The 13,674-nt window shown below is 41.5% G+C and overlaps 2 protein-coding genes across 2 annotated transcripts; both read right to left on the reverse strand.

The window, feature by feature from the left end:
* Positions 1-6,962: 6,962 nt before the first annotated feature.
* LOC137732611 (putative F-box protein At5g52610) lies at positions 6,963-8,109 on the reverse strand. Its single transcript, XM_068471918.1, has 3 exons — positions 7,580-8,109; positions 7,129-7,421; positions 6,963-7,021 (listed from the first exon to the last, which is right to left on the reverse strand). Exons 1-3 carry the CDS (start codon positions 8,107-8,109, stop codon positions 6,963-6,965), a joined length of 882 nt encoding a protein of 293 aa, XP_068328019.1.
* Positions 8,110-10,842: 2,733 nt separating this feature from the next.
* On the reverse strand, positions 10,843-13,166 carry LOC137732189 (inactive leucine-rich repeat receptor-like protein kinase CORYNE). The gene is made up of 2 exons (XM_068471485.1): positions 12,167-13,166; positions 10,843-11,357 (listed from the first exon to the last, which is right to left on the reverse strand). Exons 1-2 carry the CDS (start codon positions 13,027-13,029, stop codon positions 11,048-11,050), a joined length of 1,173 nt encoding a protein of 390 aa, XP_068327586.1. The 5' UTR covers positions 13,030-13,166; the 3' UTR covers positions 10,843-11,047.
* Positions 13,167-13,674: the final 508 nt, after the last annotated feature.

Raw genomic sequence — 13,674 nt, forward strand, 5'->3', positions numbered from 1 at the left:
TCTCAATTTGAACCCGACCCGATTATGTATTTGTATTACTATAATTTTTAGTGTCTCGATTTTTTTTTTTTTTTTTTTGTTCAATAAGTCTTTCGACGTGGAATGATGATCATTCAACGGATTATAGGTTGCTATTACAGTTGTGTGAATTATTTTTAATGTTATCTACTTTTTTATTAATTTTAATAGGTTTACGTACTCACACTAGTTGATTATCGATTAACTTTTCTTGAATGGTTATAGTTTAGAGATAAATTTTTTATCATAGGCGGGTTGGCGGGTGCTGTTTAGAGGTTTCTGCCCATGTGGATGCGGAGATGGGGAATTCCCGTTCAAAAATAATGATTATGGATGAGTTTTAGGGAAAAGGATTCGGGGATCCCGTTATCATGTTTATTTATCGTATATTATGCGGTTATTTTTCGTTAGGTACTATTTATATTAAATTTAAAATTTAAAATTTAAAATGATTTCTGACTGCACGATTCACGATGTACAAAAAATGAAAATGATTAGGGGGAGAAAAATCACCAACAGAGACGGAGATGAACGGAGCACCAATTCCCGCCCCGCCCTGTTGCCATCCCTATATATACCGCGCTGAGGCCCAAACAACTATGTAGGCGATGAAAGAAAGGAAAAAGAGACTTACATGTCCTCCCATATGGAACTTTTGTTTTCTTGGTGTTACAGCGGGGCTATACAAGCCCGAATCAAAAGACAAACCAAAGACTAAACAAATAGCTCTCTGTCTAGAAACCTCAGAAAGATCATTCATAAAGACAGACTGGAGAAAAGGGGAGGGTGCTCAAACCAGCTGCATCCTAGGTCAAAAGGATGACTCAGTTTGGCTACCTACCATGTTGAAACTGCAAATGATCGAAAAGATTGAACAAACGGAGACAACCATTAATCAAACAGCCAAAGGGTGGCGATTCTAAAAAGAGAAATGCTAAGGAGACTTGCACACTCTTGGGAAGGAAAACATGAATATGAATAGATTGTTCGACAAAGTCCGTAAGTAGGTAACAGTATGAATAGATTGCTCGACAACGTCCTTGACTAGTAATTAGCTAGTAGGAAACAGCATTAGGATGATCATGTAAGATAACACTCTCTGCAGATTCACTGCCGAGTACCATTAAACCGTTGAAACCTTTCAAGCTTGTTTGGTTGGAAATCCACTGTTAGGAAGGTTGGCCGCGAAGCGAACAAGACATTGTGAACACTCATTCATCACGGCATTTGATACCAAGAAGACAACCTAGACGAAGAGCACGCTATTATCGCATTTAGTCCACGATTCTGCCGCACCATACTCTTTCACGACCCATCATAGGAATTTTTATTGTTTCAATCTCAATCAAAGCAAGACACAGTTCAAACATTTTCTTCTCAAAGCTTCCGGCATCCATCTCACCAAATAATTCAGTGCTCAAATCAAAGCAAAAAAAATGAAATATTCTTCGCCATACCCATTTTTTGAAGCATTGAAATAATTAATACCGGGCGCATAATGGAGGATTTAATTTAAACTACTTCAGAGTATAAGCTCCAGAAATCTAACAAGTAACTAATGATTGGTTCTATTAAGTCTTGACGAAGGAAATAATAAAAATCTGTAAATCACACCTCTTGCTGTTGTCTCTTGCTTGCTACTTAATTAGTAGGAAACTGCATTAGGGTGGTCAAGTAAGACAAGGCTCTCTATAAAAGGAAGGCTCCTTAACTGGATGCTGCTGCCAAACATTCCAATGTCTTTAGCTTTGTTGGCCTTCAAATTCACTGCTACGATGGTTCGCAGGTTAATAGAATCAACAAACACCAGTTCATCCTGACTTTTAAAACCAAGAAGCATCCAATCCTGCCTTTCAAAATCAAGAGTTTTATAATGCTTTTGCAGTCTTACACTAAGATTGAATTCAGTCCACGATTCCGCCACACCATAAGTTTTCATGACCTACACCTGAAGCCTACATATTCTCTGTTAACCCAAGTCTCCACTCCATGCTTTGATGTTCCCCAAGTCTCCACTCCATGCTTTGATGTTCCACATGCAGTGCAGAATCCTCCATGCTTTGATGTTCCACATGCAGTGCAGAATCCTAGTCGGCAACAAGCTGTATGTGCATGTGCATGTGTGCTGTCTTCCCATGCGTGCTTGGCTACTGTTAGTTTAATATGTAAAGATGTATAAATGGTGCTGCGGCATGGGTGTGCAGATTGCAGACTGTCACTTACAGTTTAATGCATGTGTGTGTGTGCTGTTAGTTTAATATGTAAAGGTGTATAGATAGTGCTGCGGTATGGGGGTGCAGACTGCAACTTATAGTTTAATCTGTAAAGTGTTGTTGTGATGTATATATAAAAGCCTTCCCGTAAGGCCTGTGAATAATATAAGATTTTGAAGTTATAATTCATATCAGAAAAACCTTTATGGTATCTAGAGCCTTTTTTGTCTAACGACAAAGATCAACCTATTATTCTGTTCATCATCGCTTCCATGGCTGGAAACAATGTCCCTGCTATCAACCCTAACCCCCAAACCACCACCTTTCAACCTTTTTCCATTATCGTCAATATCAAACTTGATAGAACCAACTACCCACTGTGGTTGGCTCAAATTCTCCCTATTTTAAAAAGCCGGGACTTGATGGGGTATGTTGATGGCACCTTGGTGTGTCCCCCAAAACATGTTGCTGGTTTGACAACCGTGAATCCTGCGTACACAACGTGGGTGCAACAGGATCAGATGATCCTTAGCTGGATTAATGGATCTCTGACTGCGTCTGTCTTGTCTGTGGTGGCAAGCAAAAGAACTGCTCGAGCTACTTGGGAAGCTCTGGAGCAAAGGTATGCATCCACGTCTCAGAATCGTATTTTGTTTCTAAGGAATGAATTGTTGCAGACCAAAAAAGGTGATCTCTCTGTGGCGGATTACCTTGATCGCATGAATGCGATTGCTGACAATCTTGCTCTTGCTGGGCAACCTGTGAGTGATGATGAACTGGTCCAGATTGTGTTGAATAATCTTGGACCAGCATATGAGATGACTGTGAGCGCAGCACAAGCTCGTGACAACCCTATCACTTATCCTGCCCTTGAATCCTTGCTGCTGACAACAGAAAGAAGAATGGTGGAACACAATGTTCCGTTGGTTGAAGGAGCCACTGTTAATGCCTTCGTGGCTTCTCGAGGACGTGGGGGTGGTCGTTCTCGTGGTGGTGGACGCGGGAACTACTCACATCGTGGTGGTGCTCACCGAGGTCCCAATCCTCGCCATTACAATGCTTCGCAGAATAATCAAGGTACTGGCGAAAGGTTTGTTTCTTGTGGTGATAGAATTGTGTGTCAGATATGTGGTAAACCAGGTCATCCTGCGTTGGATTGCTACCAGCGCATGAACACTGCCTTTGAAGGACGAATTCCGGCCAAACGACTCTCGGCCATGACCTCTTCACCAATTACTCTTAACAAACAGCAGAATGGTTCTTGGCTCCTAGACACAGGAGCCAATGCACACATTACTCCTGACATTCATAATCTGGCCAATCCCAAAGAGTATCACGGGAATGAAGGAGTAGGAGGTGTAGGTAATCACACGGGCATCTCAATTGCACATTATGGTTCCAGTAAACTTCAAACTAAATCTTGCTCATTTGTTTTACGTGACATTCTTCATTGCCCAACTGCCTCCACTAATATCCTTTCTGCTCATCAGTTTACCCTAGATAATGATTGTTACTTACTTATTTTTCCCCATGTTTTCCTTGTAAAGGACCTCAAGACACGGAAGACGCTTTTCCGAGGGAGATGTGAGAATGGGTTGTACCCATTTCCAAATGGCAGTGGCTGTCTCAAGCATTCTGTTACTGCATGTGTGGGAGTTCGAGTGTCGGTTCAAAAGTGGCATGCACGTCTTGGCCATCCTGCAAAACCAATAATCAAGTTTTTAATTTCAAAAAAATTGGTACCAATTCATGGTACCTCTGATGTACGCTTTTGTGAGTCATGTCCTCTAGGTAAAAGTACTAAATTACCTTTCCAATTGTCCGAGTCTAGGTCTCAATTTCCTTTGCAACTTATTCATTCAGATGTGTGGTGTTCTCCAATTCCTTCTAACGAAGGTTTTCGTTATTACTTGTTGTTTGTGGATGATTATTCGCGATATTCATGGATTTTTCCCATGAAACAAAAATCTGAAGTTTTTGCGATATTTGTGAAGTTTAAAGCCAAAGTTGAAAATATGTTTAATAAATCTATCAAAACTCTTCAATGTGATGAAGGTGGTGAATATAAGAATCATTTTTTTCAAAGGTTTCTTGATATTCATGGTATTTCTCAACGTTTTTCTTGCCCTAAACATCCTGAACAAAATGGTTTAGCTGAACGAAAACATCGACATATTGTCGAAACTGCCATGGTTATGCTTGCTCAGTCTTTCATATCAACTACGTTTTGGTTTGATGCATGCTCAACTGCCACATATCTAATAAACCGATTACCTACTCGTGTATTATTTGATACATCTCCGTTTGAGAAATTATTTCAAAGAAAACCCAATTATGAGTTTTTGAAGGTGTTTGGTTGCCGTTGCTTTCCATGGCTAACACCATACAAGCAAAACAAGTTACAACCAAAATCAAAGTCCTGTGTTTTTCTTGGATATTCTTTGAACCATCAAGGATACAGATGCTTGGACATGACCACAAGACGAGTTTATTTGTCTCGCCATGTTCTATTCGACGAGGACTCATTCCCTTTTCAGGGACTCACATCTCCTTCTGACAGTGTCGACGAACAAGGTAACAATTTTTTCCCTCATATCTTACCTAACTTTCCATTACCCACTAATCCACCATCCATGGTTGAACCTGTATCACAGCTCAACCCACCTTTAGACCCTAACCTATCTATAGGACCCTCACTATCATCAAATGAGCAAGTTTTAGTAACTGAACATCGTGTGCAACCCACTGTTCCCAGTGATACTGGACATTCTATGACTACACGGTCTAAATTAGGGGTTCACAAACCAAATCCAAAATATGCTATGCATGTTGCACTTGATAACTCTCTTGTTGAGCCTACCTGTTTCAGTCAGGCAGTCAAACATCAGGCGTGGAGAGAAGCTATGGCGCAGGAGTTTAATGCACTACAAAGAAATGGCACTTGGAGCTTAGTTCCGTACAATTCTACAATGAATGTGCTACCCAACAAATGGGTGTTTAAAATTAAACGTCACGCTGATGGCACTCTTGAGCGACATAAAGCTCGGTTAGTTGCCAATGGTTTTCATCAGAAAGTTGGTGTGGATTACACCGAAACTTTCAGCCCTGTGGTAAAGCATAGCACCATTCGACTCGTGTTGAGTCTTGCTGTCTCAAAGAAGTGGCCTGTACGCCAACTTGATGTGCAGAATGCGTTTTTGCATGGATACTTAAATGAACATGTCTACATGAGACAACCATCAGGCTTCATTGACAACCAGTTTCCTCATCATGTATGTAAGCTACATCGATCTCTTTATGGTCTCAAACAAGCGCCTAGGGCTTGGTTTCAACGGTTCTCTGATTTCTTGTTTCAACTAGGGTTTGAGGAATCTACTTGTGATTACAGCCTTTTTGTGTTTGACAAGCAGGGTATATATATTATTCTGTTAATTTATGTCGACGACATTCTTATAACAGGGAACAATCCATGCCAGGTGGCTCATTTGATTCAGAAACTTGGTAGTTTGTTTCTAATGAAAGATTTGGGACCGCTCAGTTATTTCTTAGGCATTGAAGTGAAGTATAATGGTGATGCCATGCATCTTTGTCAGTCTAAATATGCACTGGATCTCCTCACTTGCACAAAATTCACAGATGCCAAACCTATTTCTACTCCTGTGTCGTCTGGTCAGAAACTGAGTGCTCATATTGGCGATCCTTACGTCAAACCAGAGATGTATCGCAGTGTTGTGGGGGCGCTACAGTACCTCACCATCACACGACCTGATCTGTCCTACGCTGTGAATCAAGTATGTCAATTTATGCATTCCCCGAAAAACACACACTGGATGGCAGTCAAGAGAATTCTTCGGTATCTAAAGGCTACATATAATCATGGCTTACTGTATCAACCAGGAACTGCTACGTTGACAGCTTATTCGGATGCAGATTACGCTGGCAACCCTGATACTCGTCATTCTACGGGTGGTTTCTGTGTGTATTTGGGTTCTAATCTTGTCTCCTGGAGTTCAAAGAAGCAGAAGACCGTTTCACGTTCGAGTGCAGAAGCGGAGTATCGCCAATTAGCTTATACTGCTGCAGAATTATCATGGTTAAGGTCTCTCTACAAAGATCTTCATTTAAATTTGGCTCCACCAACCATTTGGTGTGACAACATTTCCTCAATTGCCCTGGCGTCCAATCCAGTCTTCCACTCGCGCACTAAGCATCTGGAGGTCGACTACCATTATGTTCGTGAAAAGGTGGTTCGAAAACAGCTCGTAGTAAGTTATGTGTGTTCTCAAGACCAGCTTGCTGACATTTTTACCAAAGGCCTCTCTTCTTCACGATTTAAGTTTCTTGTCTCCAAGCTTCCAGTTGTTCCCCCACCTGTTCGCTTGCGGGGGGCTGTTAACCCAAGTCTCCACTCCATGCTTTGATGTTCCCCAAGTCTCCACTCCATGCTTTGATGTTCCACATGCAGTGCAGAATCCTCCATGCTTTGATGTTCCACATGCAGTGCAGAATCCTAGTCGGCAACAAGCTGTATGTGCATGTGCATGTGTGCTGTCTTCCCATGCGTGCTTGGCTACTGTTAGTTTAATATGTAAAGATGTATAAATGGTGCTGCGGCATGGGTGTGCAGATTGCAGACTGTCACTTACAGTTTAATGCATGTGTGTGTGTGCTGTTAGTTTAATATGTAAAGGTGTATAGATAGTGCTGCGGTATGGGGGTGCAGACTGCAACTTATAGTTTAATCTGTAAAGTGTTGTTGTGATGTATATATAAAAGCCTTCCCGTAAGGCCTGTGAATAATATAAGATTTTGAAGTTATAATTCATATCAGAAAAACCTTTAATTCTCACGTAGGTTGTATAATCAATCTCAATCTCAATCAAGGCAAGAGACTTACCGTATTTCAGAAAGACACAGTTCGAACCTCTTTTTCTCAAGGCTTCCGGCATCATAATCTCGCCAAATAATTCAGTGCTCAAATCAAAAGACATGACATTGATATGTTGTTGGCCATGTTCTTGCTCTTCTTTGTCACGGAGTTGAACCCAATGCAGAGTACCATTCACTAAAACACTTTTGGAAGAAACCCCACCAAGCTTCCCATAACCAGGAAGAACAGCAGCACCAAGGCTTTTCCAAGAGCCCCGGGCCAAAGAGTAAACCTCAACCGCAAATGGGGTGTGAGTGTGACTACAAAAGTTATTCACAATTCTCAATACCTTATAGTCATCATTCCGTGTATCATAGCCAAAGTAATGAGTTTCTTTTGACACTTTCGTCGCGGTCTCCTTCCCCTTGGGCAAGGTCGCAGCGTACTAGTAATACAAGGCCTAGGCAAAACCACATACTTTCTAACTGAAGGGTTCCAAATTATTGTGCCGCCACGGGGGTACCAAGAAGGGCACGTAACCCCATTACAAGTTCCGACCATTCGCGCGGGAACTCCGAATTTCACAACTAGTGGAACATTAAGCCCACTGCAAGCGCACTGAAATGCAGGTTTTGGGTTAGGGTTAGGGTTAGGATTATCCCCATAATACAACGAGTAGAAGTTATTGCCCTGGTTTATGAGAAGGAGCTGATCAAAACCATCGTTTTGGGTTTTGTGGTTGGATGGGATCAGTGATGAGCGGCTGAGATGGATGGCAATGAAGGCAGAGCTTTTGATCAGAGAGCACCATGATTTGCAGACCCTGCAGCATCTGATTAAACATTTTAAGGGCAACCTCAGGAAGATTTCGAATAAGATCTCTACCGGAAAGTAGTTGTTGTAGTAGTACTCGACTGACGTTGCTTTTTTGCTTCGGTTTCCCAAGTCCCCATATTTCTTTTCCATCTTACAATTATTGGGTGGTTTGTGAGTTTTTCTGGAATCCATGTTTCCGATACGCTTCCAAAATATGGCAGCGCGGAAACTGCTCTGGTGATTGTGGTGAGTCAGAGAGAAACATGGCAATATATAGGTACGTAATTAAGGCAACGCCCAAGGATATTGTTCATGAAAATGACATATGGAAGCCAGGCCCAAAAAGCTCCCAAATTACATCCTTATGTCCTTGATTTGAGAGAATCATCTATCCAGCAGTTTGATCGCATCAAAGGATTGAGTTACTCATAGAATCGATCAAAACTCAACCACCACACTGGGATCATCCTCACTTTCTGTATCACTCTCATCACGTGACAACTCACGAAAATGACCCGTGATTTTGAAAACACTTTCTGTATCCTCCTCCTTTTTTACATGCAAATATTTTCTCCATTATGCTCTAAACATCAAAATGCTAACCGAAGCAAACATGTAGAGAATTGTCCAAGTACTTGAGGTTCGAAAATGACCCGTGATTTTGAAAACAGTTTTGTCCAGAAAACATAATGTAATTTGGATTGGGCGCTCATCGAGTAAGATTCGGCTCTCTACAAACGCAAAAGATTTATTGACGGGATGCAAAAGTCATCAACTGCTTGAATATCTTTAGCTTTATTGGTCTTCAAAATCACCACTGCTATGGTTCGTCTTTCTATGTCAGCAGGCTGATCGAAAGCCACTTTTGGAAGGATAGAGCCTGTAATCAGGAAGACCATCAAGACTAATACTTTTTCAGAAGCCCACGCCCAAAGAGTAAGCCTCATCCTCAGATGGGGTTAGCCGAACAGAATTGCTCACACATCTCAAGAAATTATAGCCATTGGTTCAACAACCGTAGCCGAAGGATGGGTTTTTGCTGGCCCGTTAGTAGGGAAAAGATCTTCGTCGGATTTTTTTTTCTAGAAATCCTAAAAATCCTGTGATCATAATCGTTCATCATACATTATGCGGTTAGAAATTATTTCAAAATTTAAATTTTAAAATTAAATATAAATAGTATTTGACGAAAACTGACCGCAAGATATACGATAAATGGTCACGATCATAGGATCCTTAGAAAAAGGATCCGGCAAGAATCCTTTTCCCGTTAGTAGCAAGGCATGTAAGCCCATTACAAGCTCCAACCGTAGGCAAACTTACGATGCCCAAAATTGGAGTAATGTTATTCATATCATGTTTTTATACCACATTTCTATATCACCTTAAATAGCATCTAATGTGGACAGCCATATCATTTGAAAAATTTGCAAAACCCAAGGAAAGGAATAAGAAAGGCTCCTCGTATATTACAATCATCATTTAATTAATTAGTTTTTCTTAATTATTAGTTTGTTAAATAATGAACTAAATTTAAAAATCTGATTAATTCAAATAATATGGCTACCCTGTCCACATCAAATGTCACTTAAGGTGGTATGAAAATATGGTACAAAAACATGGTATGGATAGTATTACTCTCCAAAATTGGTGGTTTCGTAATCCTGGTTTACCCAACTGAAGGGTTAGGGTTAGGGTCATCCCCATAATACAACGTGTAAAACTTACGTCGCTGCTCTAGTATAAATAAGGAGCTGATCAAAACCATCGTTTTGGTTTTCTGCGGCTGGATTGGATTAATGATGTGCGGCTGAGATGTATCCGAATGAAGGCAGAGCTTTTGATCAGAGAGCACTGTGACTTGCACACCAAGCAGCATTTGAGTAAAGTTTTTTTTTTTTTTTTTTTTTTTTGGGGGGGGGGGTGTGGTGGGGCCAACCACGGCAGGATTTCCCATCAGATTTCTTCAGGAAAGTTCATATATATATCCTGTCTGGTTATTTCAAATACCTTGTATAAGGTTTCAGAGTAATATGAGGTCAAGTGCACCACCAAATACATGGGATTATGGCAATGGAATCATAGGCTTGGTTGGCATTCACTTTGCTTTTCATTTTTTCATTGTTTCAAGCATGCTAATTTTGGCCCCAAATGCATGAGCTGCCAGGTTTCAGTACCCCCACCACATGCTTTTTACGTTCTTTTCCTGCTTCCTAGGCTTTGTACATCACATGTGGATGCATTTTTGTGACACACTTTGGGCAAGACAAACTAAATTAATGTTGGGGTTTACATCTTCCACAACACAACTATCCGGATTACAAGCAAGAAGGGGAAAAAATAAATAAAAAGATGGAAGAATTGTTAATGTCATAAGCAGGATTAGCAAAAGACTATGGTACTCCCATAAAAAATGGGAAATAGGCGTCCGCACGGAGTTGCGTCGGCTGTAGATATAGACTAGGCCAAGGGACGGACTTCATCTCTTCTATTCTCTTCACTTACACCTTACACTTCCCCATATTCTCTATCGCTCTCATCACGTCACAAGCACCGTTACCAAAAGACTGTAATACTCGGAGAATTGATCCAGACTCAGCTATCACGGGGTTTATTCCCACTCTCTACCTCTCTCATCACGTGATGAGTTACCTTAGAATTTGTTGATGAGAGAGAGAGAGAGAGAGTCATCCTGTTTCATGTAAGTTTTTTCTCCACAGAACTCGGATCAAAACCCGATTAAGAGTTATCCATGAACACTGAAGCATTCAAGCATTACAGAACAAGGACATGAGAGTTATCTAGTTGCTTCAGGTTTGAAAGGACCCGTGATTTTTGGAAAAGTTTTGTCCAGAAAAGACAGCCAGTAAAGCCCTACCATCATTCGGTGGTGAAAAACGAAAATAATTGATATGTGCCCCCACATTGTTAATCTGCTCACCTTTACTCCAAAGTCAGAAATTTCCTTGACTTCCAGCTTCTTCACCACAGTGAATATCCACCGATTAAAACAGTAAAAGTATACAATTCTAAGAGAAATGTGCAGATTGCAGAAGCAAATATTTCTGAAGTCTAAAAGTTCCCAATAATCTACAGAAATTGCAGCTTCAGTAAAATACTTACATCTGATTCAAAAACTGTGCAGTTGGGTTAGCATGTGAACAAGTTCATCGCTTGAGGGCCTCTCTGCTGGCAAATCTGATAGGCATACAACGGCGATTCGCACTGCCATCAACATCTCATCTTCTTCCACTTCTTCACCTATTATACTCTTATCTAATGCTTCCCGTGCCTCGCCTGCTTGCTGCAAGTGCCGCAGCCACCGCCCTAAACTTCCGCCACGAGCTGCTTCCCCAAAGAAGGGATCGGTTGGGTCTCTTCCGGTTAATAAAACGCCCAATATCATCCCAAAGCTGAAAATGTCGCTCTTATCCGTGTACCTGTCGAAATTGAATATGTTGCCTTTGGTAAAAGAGCAATCTGTTTTCAACAAGAGCATAGAAATGATCTCATGTTTTAGTTGTTCTTTCCATTCACCTATCAATAGCTAAAGTTTTGTTTCTACGCAGAATTTCTGTTTTCGATTAGCCTACAACAATGCTAGTAAGTTACTAACAAAACTGCTACTAATGAAACCCCATTGCACAAAATCTAAGGCAAACATCAATAAACAAAGTAACAAACAGTCTTCTGAAGTTCTACAAAGCCTTGAATCTGAACTAACAAGCATTTCACTGTAAAACATCAAAAAACCATCAAGAGGTAATTTTCTGCTACGCCAAAAGACAGATGATCTAAATCCCAAGTCATTGAGTAGAAGAGTATTGGGCGGGAGCATTTTTTCCTCCAGAGCAGGGGCGTAAAAAAGAGGGAGTGGGATTGCAATCCAATTCACAATCCACCCACCCCCCCGGCGGTATTGGGGGTAAGCCCCGAGTAACCATGGCCTTGTGCAGGAGAACAAGCCATTTAAAAGAGAGCACCTAAATGGCTAACATTGATCAAGAGGTACCAAACCTATGCCAATCCTGCCCTTAATCTAAAAACACTTAGGCATGTGGAATACCGAACTATTGATAAGTATTCTGAAAGCAAGGAAATTAATGAGAGCTATACAAAAATATCAACAACAAAAAACAACACTAGTTTCCTCAGATAATCAATACAGCTTTCTCAGTAAAACTGCATAGTTAATGTGTAAAGGGAAACATTACCAATTTCGGATATTACCAAAGTTTGGTATGCATACCTGCCATTCTGGAAACACTCTGGAGCGCTGTATTCAGATGTTGCTACATCCAAATAAGGCGCAAGCTTCACCAACCCATAATCTCCCAACCTCGGCTCAAACGCCGAATCCAACATAACATTTGTTGGCTTCAAATTGTAGTGCATAATCTGAGGAACATACGAATGCAGATACTGAAGTCCCTTAATCACCCCGACTGCAATCCGAAGCCGAACTTCCCAACTGAGCTGCAACTCGGTTTCTCTAACTCTGTTCATAGCATCCTCCAAGCTCCCATTCGGTACAAAATCATAAACCAAAGAGAACCTATCGTGTTCGCGAACATAAGCCCGCAGGCTCATCAAATGCCTGTGTCTTAGGCCAGCAAGCACTTCAAGCTCCTGCTGTATCCGCCGCTTCGCCGCCTTGCTCTGAGCCTCCGGCGAGCCACACTCCGAAAAGGGTCCGAGCTGCTTGACTGCAATAATCAGCCCATTGTCCAAAACAGTCCTGCAGTACTTCCCAATGGGGCTAGAACCCAGCAACTGGTTTTCGCTAGCCAGTGCTAATTGGAGCGTTTTGGGGTCGATCTTCGGGGAGAAAATGACGGGGCCTTTGAGAATTGGTGTTCTGCTGATGTAGCGGACAAAGCACCGGACTAAGAGTGCAGTGAGGATGGCACAAATTAGTCCGGTCAGGACTCCCAACACAATGCTCAGAACAATTCTTTGGTGCTCGTTCTTCGAGTGGGGATGCTTCACCGGCGACGGAGGCTCGATTTCTTGGGACTGCACAGCCCCTTGCCGGCAGCACAAAACCAATACCAAAAGGAGAAGCCTTGGGATTGGACTGTTCATTACTGAGGTACTTCTTCTTCTATCCATTCCAGTAGAAATTAAAAATAAAATAAAAAATCACATAAAATCCCAGAAAAATTCAACGGAATCCCAAGAGCTTAAACCCTATAAAACCCAGACGCAAATTACCAAAACCAACATCAAAGCTGCAATCTTTCTTCAGAATCCGACCAAAAATACTCAGAACAGCAGCTGCTATGGCCTCAAAAGCTCAAATTTTGTTCTGTTTTTCTGAGGGCTTCAGCCACTGTGCAGCTTGGAGGCGCAGAAAATGCAACGCCGCCCAGAAACGCTCGGAGCTCCGCGGAAAGTGAGAAGAAACCCCATGAGAGAGAGCTCCAACAGGCATGAAGAGAGAGAGCATATCAGATAAAAGTCGAATTTTTTTACGGGAAAATCTTCAGAGAAAGGACGCAACAAATCATTTCGTCACCAAGTCGCGTCTTTTTTTTCTCTTCAAATCAAACCCCTCTTTGTTTTTGCACTCTTTAAACCCACTACTGAGTTAAAATGCTTGCCAAAAATGGCGAACCAAACAAAAAGCAACTTCCAAAACTTGCCGGTTTCTCACAGAAAGCGAGTCCCTTTCTCTTCACAAACTACCCAAGTGCACAAAAATCCCTCTCTCTCTCTCTCTCTCTCTCTCTCTCTCTCTCTCTCAAACTCTGTATT

The sequence above is a fragment of the Pyrus communis genome, chromosome 4 (genome assembly GCF_963583255.1).
Source record: "Pyrus communis chromosome 4, drPyrComm1.1, whole genome shotgun sequence".
NCBI classification, from domain to species: domain Eukaryota; kingdom Viridiplantae; phylum Streptophyta; class Magnoliopsida; order Rosales; family Rosaceae; genus Pyrus; species Pyrus communis.

What these genes read in the sequence shown, in the direction of transcription:
- LOC137732611 (XM_068471918.1), bottom strand. Translation starts at nt 8,109, where the DNA reads ATGGATTCCAGAAAAACTCACAAACCACCCAATAATTGTAAGATGGAA. An exon ending in TGGAACCCTTCAGTTAGAAA is followed by an intron (nt 7,422 to 7,579) that starts GTATGTGGTTTT and finishes TAACTTTTGTAG; the next exon opens with TCACACTCACACCCCATTTG. An exon ending in CTGTGTCTTTCTGAAATACG is followed by an intron (nt 7,022 to 7,128) that starts GTAAGTCTCTTG and finishes TATTATTCACAG; the next exon opens with GCCTTACGGGAAGGCTTTTA.
- LOC137732189 (XM_068471485.1), bottom strand. Translation starts at nt 13,029, where the DNA reads ATGGATAGAAGAAGAAGTACCTCAGTAATGAACAGTCCAATCCCAAGG. An exon ending in GAGTGTTTCCAGAATGGCAG is followed by an intron (nt 11,358 to 12,166) that starts GTATGCATACCA and finishes CAATTTCGACAG; the next exon opens with GTACACGGATAAGAGCGACA.